The sequence below is a fragment of the Leguminivora glycinivorella genome, chromosome 5, assembly GCF_023078275.1.
Source record: "Leguminivora glycinivorella isolate SPB_JAAS2020 chromosome 5, LegGlyc_1.1, whole genome shotgun sequence".
Taxonomy (NCBI): domain Eukaryota; kingdom Metazoa; phylum Arthropoda; class Insecta; order Lepidoptera; family Tortricidae; genus Leguminivora; species Leguminivora glycinivorella.
Window position 1 is genome coordinate 301,105 of NC_062975.1, and position 14,328 is coordinate 315,432.

At 44.9% G+C, this 14,328-nt stretch overlaps 1 protein-coding gene across 1 annotated transcript; it reads left to right on the forward strand.

Annotated features, from left to right (window-relative positions):
• The first annotated feature begins 204 nt into the window (after positions 1-204).
• On the forward strand, positions 205-2,995 carry LOC125226572. Its single transcript, XM_048130572.1, has 2 exons — positions 205-2,756; positions 2,854-2,995. The coding sequence occupies exon 1, from the start codon at positions 1,264-1,266 to the stop codon at positions 2,611-2,613; it is 1,350 nt and encodes a 449-aa protein (XP_047986529.1). The 5' UTR covers positions 205-1,263; the 3' UTR covers positions 2,614-2,756; positions 2,854-2,995.
• Positions 2,996-14,328: the final 11,333 nt, after the last annotated feature.

Here is a 14,328-nt window from a genome sequence, read left to right on the forward strand (position 1 = left end):
CTGCCGGTGAGTCCCTACTCAACCTGCCAGAGCTCAACGAGGGGGCGGTGTGCTGGTGACGGAAGGAACTACGGAACTAATTTGTTGCGACTATTGTCCTTTGAGTCGTCGGCAACCCGAGCCCTCCTTGGAACTTGTACACTTTTTTGCTGTGTAATAGGTACTTAACACAGCAAAAGAGTGTACAGCAGGTTTCTAGGGGTGTTAGGTGGGGGTAGGTACGTTAGTTCAGGTGTGCGATGCTGAGCTGACAACATCTACTCCTACAAGTCTACCATACCACGTCCCCGTCGTCCATGGCACTGCCGCCGCGGGTCATGGACGAACCCGTCTCACCTGTGGGTCGGGTCGTACACCCTGGTAATGCTGGTGGTCAGTCGGGCGTCGCACAATCACATCTACCCCGGACCACCAGTAGCCGAGTATGGAGGCGAGGTCATAACCCGCAAGGACCTAAAAGCCCAAGCGGGGTATGACAAACTATGGAGTTTTCCCTGCGACGTTGCTAGTAATCTGATTTCGATTGGATTGCTAGTTTCGTTGCACGGGCTCCCGGCTCCGCTTATGGAGTAGGTGGCATAAGCGGACTATACACACCTGCCTGCGTATGTCCTGCGCAGTTGAACGCCGTACGTCGGGATGCAGGAGTCCTGGGGGCTGAGACCTACAGGGGGTCGGGGTTAGTTATCTCCTTAGGACGATACGCCCTTTTCGGTCCGAATTTCAGACAAAACGGTTACCCTGCAGCTAGCCACTGCAGGGCAGTGGACACGCGTCCCGTACGGTCGAGGTGGTACGGTCCGCTGGCCAGATGTGGGGGGGGCGTCCTCTGGGAGGACGCTGGGGCTCGGCCATGCTGAAGGAGCAAGGGCGGGTGGAACCACTGGAGGAAATGGGATCGTTTCCTTCAGCCACTCGTCTGCAGCACCTGATGTCGCGCATGAGACCCAACTCAACACATCTATACCTTCCGGGTATTCCTGGTGTACTATAAGTTACATCCCCAACGTTGCGGGCTCCATGGAGGGTGGGAAGCACGGGAGGTGAAATATAAACAAATATAAAAATGGACAAACACAGATCCAACCCCAAAACCAGCAGCAGGTCGCAGCTTCCACGGAAGCGCCCTGCGCGAACAAGGGAACGGTCGCAGCTTCCTCGGAAGCGCCTGAACCCAAGGCCACAACGACCAACGCTCCCGCCACTAATGTGGCTGGTGAGCAAGAGTGGCAGGTCTCGAAACGTAAGCGCACACCATCAGATATGCGCAAAAAACAAAAACGCGCGGCCCTACGCGCAAACAAGCAAGCCTCGGATAGGGACGGACGGCAACCAGCCGTCGCAGGACAGCCGACAAAGGCCCCTGCTGCTGATGTCAGCGCGAAGCAACCGCAACGCCCCGGCGGAAGCCAGGGTGGTGCACCGCAGCGCGCTGACAAAGGAGCACGTCCTGCACCGGGCGCGAAGGAGAAATCCAACGCGACCGAGAAAGCGAGGCGCAAACGTGGGGGCAGAGGGAAGAAGGGAAAAGCGGCGCCAGAGAAGCAGACTGGCACGGGCCCAGTACCCAAACGTCCTCGCCCTGACGACACACTATCGCCAAAAACGAGCTGTCCGAAGCGAACCAAAACCTCCACTGGTTCGGGTGTGGTAAGGAAGGCCGTCTCCTACGCTGACACTGTAGTCTTAAACGACCTGTATGTCGCAGTGATGACGGAACCCTTCAAGGACCTCACACCGGAACAAGTGGAGGAATTAAAGCTGACTCTGGAGACCAGCATCGTAGATCTGGTGGGCACTCCGAGCTCCAGCCCACACGCTCCGCACTGGCCCTCCTTCCGTGGAAAGCCTTTCCACAGTGAAGGGGTGCTAAAACTACAGTGCGAGAGCAAAAGGGACGTAGAGTGGCTCAAGGACACCATAGCCACCTGCGTGTCACCAATTCCCGACACAAAACTGGTCGTAAAGCGCCAGATTGACATTCCCCGACGGGTGAAGTCCGCTGTACTGCTACCAAGCTGTTCGGAAGACGTTAGGACGATCCAGATCCTCCTACGTAGACAGAACCCTTGGTATCAGGTCAGCAGCTGGTCGCTTTACAATGTCGAGCGCCATGAAGGGACTACGTCTGGAGCCTTCCTGGTTCTCGGCATCCCGGCAGACCAGATTCCGGGAATAATAGCTAGGGAGCGTAGGCTTGCCTATAAACTGGGCAACGCCTACATCCGATTCTTTAACAGCAATGGCAAGCTGCTTGATGCGCCGCCACCTGCTGAGACTGCGACGGCTACTGTAGTGAGCGGTGCCCTCTCCGCTGCGAAGCAGAGAGAATGCACCACTCCTAATACAGAAGCTGGCGCGTCGGTGTCGGAGGTTAGCGAACCGAGCTCCGTTGAGAGACAGAGCTCGACAGGCGAACCTGCGGTCCCCCAACCAACCTCCAGCGCAAGCGAGAGGGCGGGAGGGGCGTCAGCCTGCCCGCTGACAACCCCGCGCGAGGACGCTGATGACAGCGACCTTGAGAGGGATGTCGCGCAGCTGATGGACCACGACGCCCCGCTGGAATCGGACGAGGAGATGAGCATCAAAGATGGCTCCTCCACCCCTAACTAACTTCATACAAACCAACCTCCAGCATAAACAAGCCGCAACGGCTACCTTGCGAAGAATGCTGGAGGTCAACAACGAGACCGTCGCCCTTATCCAGGAGCCGTGGATAAGGAAGGGCAGAATCTGCGGTCTAAACAACATCGGAGGTAAGCTACTTCTGGACACAACCGTAATCAATCCACGCACTTGCATATATCTCCCCAAACAAATCAACGCAGTTTTAATGAATGAGTTCTGTTCCAGAGACCTGACTACGGTCAGGCTCCAGAGTAACTGCGCCAGCAGCCCAGAGATCATCATAGCGTCTGCCTACCTGCCGGGCGACGCGGACATACCGACGGTCGAGCTGGCAAACCTCATCCGACACTGCGAAAACAAGAAGCTTGAGCTGATCGTCTCGGCGGATGCGAACGCGCACCACAGGCTGTGGGGCAGCGAATCTTCCAACAGACGAGGTGAGGACCTAGTAGAGTTTCTATTTTCCACCAACCTTAAGCTCATGAACAGGGGTCGGAACCCACGTTCGTGACCTCCAGATTCCAAACTATTATCGACATCACACTCGCTACGGAAAGAGCATCGCAAATGATTTCTGATTGGCATGTGTCAAAGGACCTGTCATGCTCCGACCATAGATGGGTAAGATACAAACTAAGCGTTGAGACTCCAAAACCAGAACCCTGGCGCAACCCGAGACGTACGGACCGCGTCAAGTTCAACAGGTTATTGTCTAGCAATCCGGAACTCGCAGTACTCCCAGGAAGCTACGCGGAACCTGCTGACATAGAGGCACACGTAAATAAACTAACAGAGATACTAACGGAAACGTTTACTAGCACTTGTCCACTAACAACACCCTCGACTAAGGCCGGCAGCCGGAAAGGCTGGTGGGGACCTGAACTCGAGAAACTGCGAGGCAAACTTCGCAAACTGTTCAATAGAGCAAAAAATACTAGGAGGGCGACAGACTGGGAAGCATACAAGGCGACCCAAGCGCTGTACAAAAACCGCATCCGAGAACGGAAACGCGATTGCTGGAGGGCCTTCTGCACCAACATCGAGACCAACTCTCAGGCTGCCAGGGTAAAAAACATCCTCTCCAGCGACCCCGCCAGAAATATAGGCTCCCTGAGGAAAACTGATAACAGCTACACGACTACCGACAGTGAGACTTGCAAGCTGTTACTCGACACACACTTCCCCGATTGCTCCGTCACGGAGGAGACTTCATGGGGAGGGGCGGACAGGCAAAGGTTAGTACAACCAACTGCAGCCGCCGTGGACACTGCCACTAGAGCCGTAACACTGGAAAAGGTACTATGGGCAATAAACAGTTTCTCTCCATACAAGGCAGCTGGGCTAGACGGCATTTTTCCGGGACTCCTCCAGTGGGGTAAGGACATCATCGCGCCGCACCTAATAGTAATCTACAGAGCCTGCCTAATTCACGGTTACATCCCTGTGAAATGGAGAGAAGTAAAAGTGGTATTCATACCCAAACCAGGTAAGAACGACTATACGCAACCAAAGGCATATAGGCCGATAAGCCTGACATCCTTCCTACTAAAAACAATGGAAAGGCTCTGCGATCGCGATCTCAGAGACGGGGCACTGTTGCGTAGTCCTCTTCACCACCAACAACACGCCTATTCCTCAGGCAAATCAACGGAATCTGCACTACATAGTGTGATATCACCAATAGAAGATGCTCTATCAACTAAATCATCAGCACTTGTAGCCTTCATCGACGTAGAAGGGGCTTTCGACAAGACGCAATTCAACAGCATAAGCCAAGCACTGCTAAACCATGGCGCTGACCAGACCATATCCTCATGGATTGACAGCATGCTAAGGAACAGAGCAGTGCAGGTAAACGTGAATAGCAACACAAGAGCCATTGTATCCAGAGGCTGCCCGCAAGGAGGGGTAATCTCGCCACTCTTGTGGAACCTCGTGGTAGACAGCCTCATTAGAGCGCTCAACGAGGCCGGCTATTATACCGTGGGCTATGCAGACGATGTAGCTATCCTCATTAGAGGGAAGTTCGAGCCAGTCCTATGCGACCTAATGCAGGGCGCGCTCAAAATCGTCGAACAATGGTGCTCGGAGCAGGGACTATCCGTAAATCCATCCAAAACTGAATTAGTACTGTTCACGAAAAAGCGTAGTATAAGGAACCTTCAGTTACCTAAGCTCCAGGGAGTGACACTAGCACTTACCAGAGAGGTAAAGTATTTAGGTATCACACTGGATGACAAACTGCTATGGAATAAACATCTTGAGAATAACTAGATAAAGCCCGCATCACATTCTGGCAGTGCAAGAGACTTCTGGGTAAGACCTGGGGCCTTCACCCAAGAATTACCATGTGGTTATATACTGCAGTGATACGGCCTATTATTGCATACGGCGCTGTGGTTTGGTGGCCTAGAACCAAACTCACCACAGCGAGGAATAAACTGCAGCGTTTCCAAAGGTTAGCAAGCATTGCTACCACGGGCTGCATGCGAACTACACCCTCAGAGGCCCTGGAGGTCCTTTTAGGACTACCGCCCTTGGACCTATTCATACAGCAAGAGGCGGCCTCCGCGGCGGTGAGGCTTAAATCACTCAACCTCTGGGGTGCATCGAACGGGGCTCACACCATGATCCTTAGGAACGCCATTGAATACCAACCACTAATGATGGCTCCTAACGACAGGGTACCCAAAGTATACATCTTCAACAGAAAATACAACATACAACTTGTTGAGGAGGAAAACGATTGGTCGAGAATACACGAACTACGCATATACACCGACGGTTCTAAAACCAAGACAGGGTCGGGTGCGGGCGTGTATTCTCCCGAAATAAACACGCATATCTCAACAGCCTTAGGCGAGTATAGCTCCATCTACCAATGTGAATGCTTCGCCATTATACAGGCTGCCAACGCAGTAGCTAAGCGGCGTATCACAAACCAAGAGATACGCATCGTGTCTGACAGCGCTGCAGTACTGCGAGCCCTAGATAGCAAGACCATTCAGTCCGGGCTCATACTAGAGTGCCACCGAGCATTGGAGGTGATAGGGTCGAACAACCTAGTCACGCTACAATGGATAAAGGGGCACAGCGGCTCTCTAGGGAACGACGCAGCAGACGAGCTGGCCAGAAAAGGTTCGGACCAGAAAGCGACTGGGCCAATCCCGATGCTTCCCTTACCGTTTGGTCAACTCAGGTCATGGATGCGTCAAAAAACCAGAACACAACACGCTGAGCAATGGGCAAACACCAGTACCTGTAGACATTCCCGGGAAGTAGTGCCACACCCGGATGCGCGCTTAACAAAGCGCCTACTAACTCTGAATAGAGCATCGCTACGAATAATCGTAGGCAACATTACTGGACACTGCCCACTTAACAAACATTTACATGTTATAGGTAAGACCGACAGCCCTCTATGCCGAGGATGCCTGTCGGCCGAAGAAACGGTCGCCCACGTCATCCTGGAGTGCGAGGGAGTGAACACACAACGGGCTCAAATCCTCAAAACGACGAGGTCACTCCGAGAAGCCTGTGGAGACACCAGGAGGATCCTGCGCTTCTGGGCGGAGTTAGGCTGGCTAGACCCCTAGCTGGCAAATACAGCACGCACAATGGCCTCTATCTTTGAGGCTAAGTGCGGAAACCGGAGCCCATAACCATAACCATAACCATAAGCAGGTTTCTAATGGGGTGGCAACGCGCACGTGACACTCCTTGAGTTGCAGGCTTCCATAGGTGACTGTGACCGCTGTACCGTATGCTTGTTTGCCACCGACATAGTATAAAAAAAAGTACGATGATCTACGAACGTTTCCGGGAAAATACGAAGGATAACTATTATTATTTTATGTGATTCTGTAAGACTGCTTTTTAAGTCTTATACATTTTCTTGGTTTCAATCTCGCCTGTATCTTATAAAGGGGTAGACAGAGCATGAGAGCACATGAACATGAACTACTAAGTTTCAGTGCCACTCTTGGCAAAAAGGGGTTGAATGAAATCCAAATTGTGACATTGCAGTGACAGGTTGCCAGCCTCTGTACGCCACAATATATATATTTTTTTAATTTTCTTGGGTGCAATTTGCAATAAATGTTTTTTTTTTTTCATTATATCTGTTGGTACGTGCCTGGTGATCACATTTAGACTATTTTACCAAAACTAACACCCGTCCAGATTACCTGCGTGCGCGCCGGCCGCAGCCGCGCTGTCTGCGCGAGCGCATTTCCATACAATGCGCGGCAGATGGCCGCCAACTGACCCTATACCTGGGTAATTCTCAAAATAGTGGCATCGTACCCTGCCATCACGTTTTTGAATAGAAAGTATGCGAAATATATAATTTTCACATATAATTAAAATTTTCATAAGTAGGCATTAACGTGACACATCGAGGCCAACACATATTTTTTCTATAAATATAATACTTTTGTAAAAAAAAAAATAAAGAAGACCGTTTTCTACTGTACCCTGCCTTGTCACAACGCGACACTGCTCAAGTTTTTGCTCTATAAATTATTAAATTGCAGTTTTATGATAATAAAATATCGTTTTTTGTAGAGAATAGACTACTATATTCTTAAATATACGTTGCACGGGATGTTTCGATTACTTTTGAACACTAATTTTCACCTTCAAAGTTTGTCCAGCGATATTTTCTCCATATCCTGTGCGTCCGCGGTATTGCACCTCACTCACACACAGAAAGTCTTATTGAGGCCCTAATATACGTAAAACACGTAGCCAGTATGGTTCTAGCCGCCGGTGTAAAGGTTTGTGTGTGAGGTGCTGCGGTCTTGTGGTTAGAAGTTTTCAAAGTGTGACGTTCGGAGTTTGTAACAGGTATGTCCACTTTATTCTGGCATGATTATTTTAAAATATTAATACGGCAGTTTTTTTACCAATAACATTTTAATGTTGTATTGAAGTATAACTATGTATATTAAAATTATGACAGTTGTATTATCAACAGTTTCGGAGATAATATCTAGTTAATCGGATTTTCACTACACCCTGTGTAACTTTATCCTGCCATCACTCTGCAGGGTAAAGTGACTGTTGACAGGATAAAGAAATATAAGTAAAAAAAAGCTATTTTGACATGGTTTTTACTAACTTGCAATGTATGCATGTATGTATGTTTGTATGTATGTTGAGGTCAAATCTTGCAACCCAATTTGAAGCAGAAATATTCAACCGACTGAGCTGAAATTTTGTATACACGCTGCGGATGACGTTCGCATATAAGCGCCGATATGGGGCATTGGGTCCTTCGATATTGGGCAATAGTCTGCTCAGCGCCGAAGCAGTCCCGTCGAGGCTAGGAACCAATTTGATAAAATGTTCCTCGGAGTACCAATTTTGGTTTGAATTTAAGCCCAAGTACTTAATTTGGGGCGTAAGAGGGACCGCCTCACCGCCAATAGGCAAGGCAACATCCCTATCGCTCTTGTATATAGGCATTACAGAACCAGATTGCATTTCGATCGGCGTATAGCGTCAACGATTATCATTTTGGCTAGGTCGGCAGCAATCACTTTCTTCGGACAGAAGCCAACCTTTCCTTCGAAAACCACGTCATCGGTCGTGGCAAGTAACACCGCAAGCCCAAACAAATTAATGCGCCTAACTGTGAGCTCAGTTGCCACTGTGGCTCTTCTTATTATCCTGGTACTTTCTTCCCTCACGGCTACTATTGTGTCATCGGCATAACAAATGGTGATCATGCGGAGAAGTTGGACTACTCTGATAGCCAAGTCAAAGCCGATGCTCCAGAGCAGGCGCCCAGTACCGACCCCTGTGGAAAACTGTGGGTAGGTTATGATTATTATGAATATGCATGTGGGTAAGAAGAAGAATAAAGAAGTCAGTCTTGATTTGAGCACGTAGTCTCATTGACCTGTCCCTATACGTTTATATGGCGCAGCCGGTAGGAACACCACACTCCATTCGTCTTTCTAGGCATCTTCCTCCTGATTCATTGAGCAGTACTCTATCTGCAAGGTAATGCCCTATGGTGAATGATGATCTTCAAATAGAAAGGCGCATCGTGGAAGCAATGCGCCTATTTTATTATCACATAAGGAAGAAAGCCGAAGTAATTGGCAATGTCAAGAGATACTGCGATAGCTCCCTGCCTTTTCTCTGCTACCAGACCGCTGTATTTATGCAGCGCATCAATTGCGTCTATCGCTTCTCCCAGAACCCGATCTCTGATGTTTGGGCACGTGTCTTTCAAAATGCGTGCACAGCAGTAGATGAGACTTACGATGATGCGCTCAACATCGTGCCAGTTTCATCTAGGAGGGCAATGGGACGGTATCCTAAGGGACAGTCAGCTGGACTACCCTTTTTCGAAAGACACAGTCTGCCCACCTTCCAACGAGAATATATACCCTCTCGGAGGCAGTCGTCAATGTGGCCACGTAATCTACTTCCAAGATGTTTAAAGAGCCAAGGCACACCGTCCGGCCCTAGAGTGACCCTCATTTTAAATACTGACCTCATTATCTCGACATATGTTACCAAGGAGACATCAAGGAGAGGAACCAACTCTTCCACTGGGGCAGCCATTGCAGGCATTACATGCACAAGTACAACTCACATTGTGAATCATGATATGTGCTTTGTTGTTTTACAAGACTGTGATTGTAGGTACTTATTTATTTATTCTTTATTGCACATAAAAAAGTACAAAATGGTGTACATAATGCCTTAAGGCATTCTCTACCAGTCAAAAACTGCAGGCATCGTGACTGAAAATAATAATCAGATATCACTTACTGTACTTCAACTGTTTTGAATAAAAAATAATGGATATTGTTTAAAAAAATACTTTTTTTTGCTTTTGTTTCTACTTAAAGAAAAAAAATTGAATCCTAACGGGTTGTCTATTGTTTGCCCGACAGTCATTTAACATAATATTCATTTGCCCGAATCTAACTTGCCTGAATTTCATTTGCCCGAATGATTTGTTTACCATAAAAATCATATGGCATACTCGTTGTTTATCCGAATATTACCTTCCATAATCATACAATGCCATACTATTTGTTAGCCATATTATTAAGTGCAATAATATGGTTTCATAGAATATTCAAACGCCATAAGCAATTATTGCCATATTAATTGTTGCCCATATTATTACCTAACCTAACCTACTTTCTGATAGCAGTTTCATTTTCCAGGGGTCACAGTTCTAACCTAACCTAACCTACTTTTCCAGCAGTTTCATTCTCCAGGGGGTCACAGTTCTAACCTAACCTAACCTACTTTCTGATAGCAGTTTCATTTTCCAGGGGGTCGCAGTTCTAACCTAACCTAACCTACTGTCTGATAGTATTTTCATTTTCCGGGGGGTCACAGTTCTAACCTAACCTAACCTACTTTTCAAACAGTTTCCTTTTCCAGAGGTTCACAGTTCTAACCTAACCTAACCTACTTTCTGATAGCAGTTTCATTTTCCAGGGGGTCACACTGCTAACCTAACCTAACCTACTTTCTGATAGCAGTTTCATTCTCTAGTCCTTCTAGTACCTATTATAGTAGTTTTCGATTCTGCCAAAGCACATTATGGAAATTGACTTTTCTGGACGCTAATTTGTATGACAAATGATGGTATGGAATGTGGTGATTACGGATTTCGATGATTCTGACAAATGACATTATGGAAACTGACTTTATGGGAAACAAAGTTTCTGGCACTAGATTAATATAGTAAACAATGATTATGGCATAAGATGTTATGAGAAACAATATTATGATTGTTGAATAGGATGGCAAATAAAATTATGGCAAATGAAATTCTGGCAAATGGGGGTATCCCATCCTAACGAAATCATAATAGTCGATATACGTTGAATTATTAGTGGTAAACTTGTTTTTTTATTCAAACTCTCTTTATCCTGCCACGTTTTCCCTGCTACCCTGTCTATTCACTTTCTCCTGTATGTCTAAAATTTCAACTCGCTATAAGTTCTACGTTTTTACGACTATTTCGTTCCCTCCTGAAAATTCCGTATCATTGATGCACTCAAAAACATATTTAAATCCAAAAAGGTACAAAAAACCATTTTCATTTTTTTTCATTCACTTTACCCTGACGGTGCCACTTTTTTGAGAACGAACCACGCAAAAGGAGGGTTATGATTTTGACCGGTAAGTTTAATATTTCAGTATTTTTACTTCAGTATTTTTAAGATGAGGCCTGTAATGTATGGGTTCATCAGTAATGGTGGCTATTTCTATAGAGGCAAACATGAACAAATGACAAACACGTTTTGACATGTTTTTGTACCTCATTTTGCGAATAAATTATATAAACAACAAACCCACTTACCTATTTCATTAGTACAATAGATTGCTCTACCTACTCTATTACGTTACGACTCCGAGGAAGTATCAATCCAAACATTACCATTTACATTTTTCCTACTAATACTACTTTCCGGGAGCGAAAATGCTAAAATGGAAAGGAGCCCTTTCAATTTGGGAATTTCAGTTAATACTAGTGTTACTAGATTTATCTAAAAAAATATGTCCATTAAGAACAACTCATTTAAAAAATATTGCGAAAAAATCTTTAAAATCGAGGTTCCGCTCTCGACTGTTTCCTCCTTCAAAACTTATTTAAAAACGGAATGAAATTTGAGAACCTGAATAACAATGAAATAATCTGTGTCGGACCGTTTAGATTTTTTGGCTAATTGTTACCGATGTTGAGTATCACACCTTTTTTTGAGCCATATTGAAAAAGGCCGTTTTTAGACATTTTTGATTGGCTCTAGCGTCTTTTAAAATAAAAATAGCAAAAAAATCAAAACGGTCCGACACAGATAAAAATAATAATAATGTGTTTTGAAAAAATCATTGCTCTATCTTCAAAAACCAGGGAGGAAATAGTTGAGAGCGTTTGTATGGAGAATTGACCTGTATCGTATCGTCTTAATGTGCGTGGTATTGAAAAACCATGGGTCCTCGCGACGTCCCCGTCAACATCATACCATACACAAACAAGAAGAGAATATTTTAGGTATTTTATTAACCACCCCATAATTTACGAGGTTATAAAAGAGGAAGCTATACCATCATAACATTAACTTGTACAATAATTAAAAAAGCCGTTAATTGCTCATAAAACCCACAGCACGATAAGGACCTTAGATTTTTTGCATCCAAATTTATGTTGTCCTGCGTTTTCCTTATCAAAGGCTGGTGTTATTAATCGGGGGGACCGGACTAATTAGAGCGGTCGTGTGGCCACCCACCGCGCACTAGATTCCTCGCCACGTTTTTTACGCCCTAATTAAACTAATTTATCGAGACAATAAGAGGGAATTATTGGGTCGGGTTTATGAGCGGTATTAAATCGTCGAATTTAAGGCGGCTACCGGGCTTGGGCGATAAATATACAAAAGATCCCGTCAGATAGCGGGTAACGACAGCGGAGCCCGAGGAATGCCTTTGACAGCGCGCTGAGCCGCCGGTGACAGCATCTAGAATGTTAGGAGATAAGAGCTAGGTGGCAGGTGAGGTCGATATAACTTTAACGACTGTCGTAAAGCTCGGGTGCGGTCACTCGATAAAATCGATCCTTATTCTCTTTGATGTTCCGTTTGTTTGTGCACTAACACTACTAACAGTCATAATCAAAGGAACCAAACCCAATTTACATGATTTTACTCGAATTATGCTTTGCCTATGCTTAGTTATCTTTTTTGGAAACGTCTGGAACTTCTAAGCTAGTGTTTTAGTAAAAACTTTATTCTTGCAATGCAGTAGTAGTAGTAGTAATCACTTTATTGTGTACAACAGATTCATATACAGTTTACAGGAACATTATTGCAATGCAAAACATTATTTTGGTTTTTTTCAACCCTCGACACAAAAACGACGCGGGGTGTTATAAGTTTTACGTGTCTGTCTGTGACATCGTAGCTCCCGAACGGATGAACCGATTTAGATTTAGTTTTTTTTTTGTTTGAAAGCTGAATTAGTCGGAAGAGTTCTTAGCCATGTTTCATGAAAATCGGTCCACAATTTCCGTTTATTACTAATCTCTAACGTTTCAAAGACGCCCGCTGTTAGCGTGGTCTCGGATTTCAGAGAAGACACACTTTTACGTGATTAAGTCCCGTTTTTATAATTGCCTGAAAAGTTAAATACAAGGAGATTTGGAACGAGGTAGAACAGTTATCCAATTCAGATTCGTTATCTCGTAAAAATATAAACTAGTGTCGATAAAACGAAGTGCTGGCACATCGAGATAAAGATGTCTTTTGTTAAGGGATAAGGGATGCGGGATGCAGTGCTGCTACGCGAAAAAGGTCGTAGAAGACCTTCCCTCGATTTTAAATTAATTAAGATTGGCATTTACACAGTTCGGGAACAACATGTCGTGTAGAGTGCGAGAAAAGGATCATTTATGACAAACTTTTTTTATGCCAATATCTAGTTGTATGAAAATTTAACGTATTTATTTAATGATAATTTATTACAGCGCACCTAGGACTAATAATTATCATCGAAAAACCGTTAACTGCCCTTTATGTACCAGAATTACAAAAGAGATAAAAGGGATGATTCACGCCCTCTAAACATTTTGAACCATTTTCCCGAGAAACTTATCTATGTATTGCCGGTGATTACAATATTTTCATACAATGTAAATATTGTAAGCAAAATTGTAACTAAACGTTTCCCGTAGCGCCATCTATCGTGGTGGATTAAAACTGCTTGAAACGAAAGTGTACAGTTTATGCAATAGCTTTGATAGTGGCGCCAGTTCTAATCAGTTTCGTAAGATGGCGCTAGTAAAGATACTTAAGAACCCTAGTTTAGTCTAGATTGGTCTAGACTAGATTCTAGGTTTTCGGGCTCACTTATGATTATTTTAACACATTCACAGTCTAATGTCATTATACTCGTATATGCAAGCAAAGTATTGTTACAAAACGGTAAGACATATATTCTTAGCAAGACATGGAACATTTATTATTGGGTTTATAGTTTATTTTCTAAATACCAATGTGTTTAGATGTGATACTATTTGTCAGGTACACTAAAATTAAAAGGAAACACTCAAAACCGTGAACAATAAGAAATAGGGGTTAATTATATTTTTTATTTATTTCTGAAAGACTGGATTACTTACTGAATATGGTATTGGATTGAATACAGACAGAGTTATGGTTATGGTACAACAATTAGTTTCTAATAGGTATGCTATACTATGTTGAATATTATAAAGGTAATTCACATTAATTAATCAGCTAACTACAATGCCAATATGGCTAACAATACATGAATTTAAAGGAAGAGAGACTTAGTCTTTATTTCATTTATAATGATAAGGTACAATCTTGGTGACCATGACAAAATGGTTGAATTACCTACATAAATTAACTTCTAACGAGAAATAGCCTTACTCATAAAATAGATTCATAAATGTGCACAACAGTCAGATTGGATTAATGTAAATTCATAATTAGAGATGTCCTCTACCACAGACCAAAATACTATACCGACACAGCTCTCACTACACCGATCACATCCCGCAGTCCCATTTCTCTCCCCAAAGTTGTGCACCAGCACTCTTCACCTATTTACCACATCTTCAAGGCTCCTTGAAGAAATCGGGACGACTTTTGATCTCCTTGACTAGTCCGCGGGCGATAAGTGGAGCTGAAAATCGGT

Excerpts from the sequence above, each read along its gene's own strand:
- LOC125226572 (XM_048130572.1), top strand. The coding sequence starts at position 1,264 with ATGCGCAAAAAACAAAAACGCGCGGCCCTACGCGCAAACAAGCAAGCC.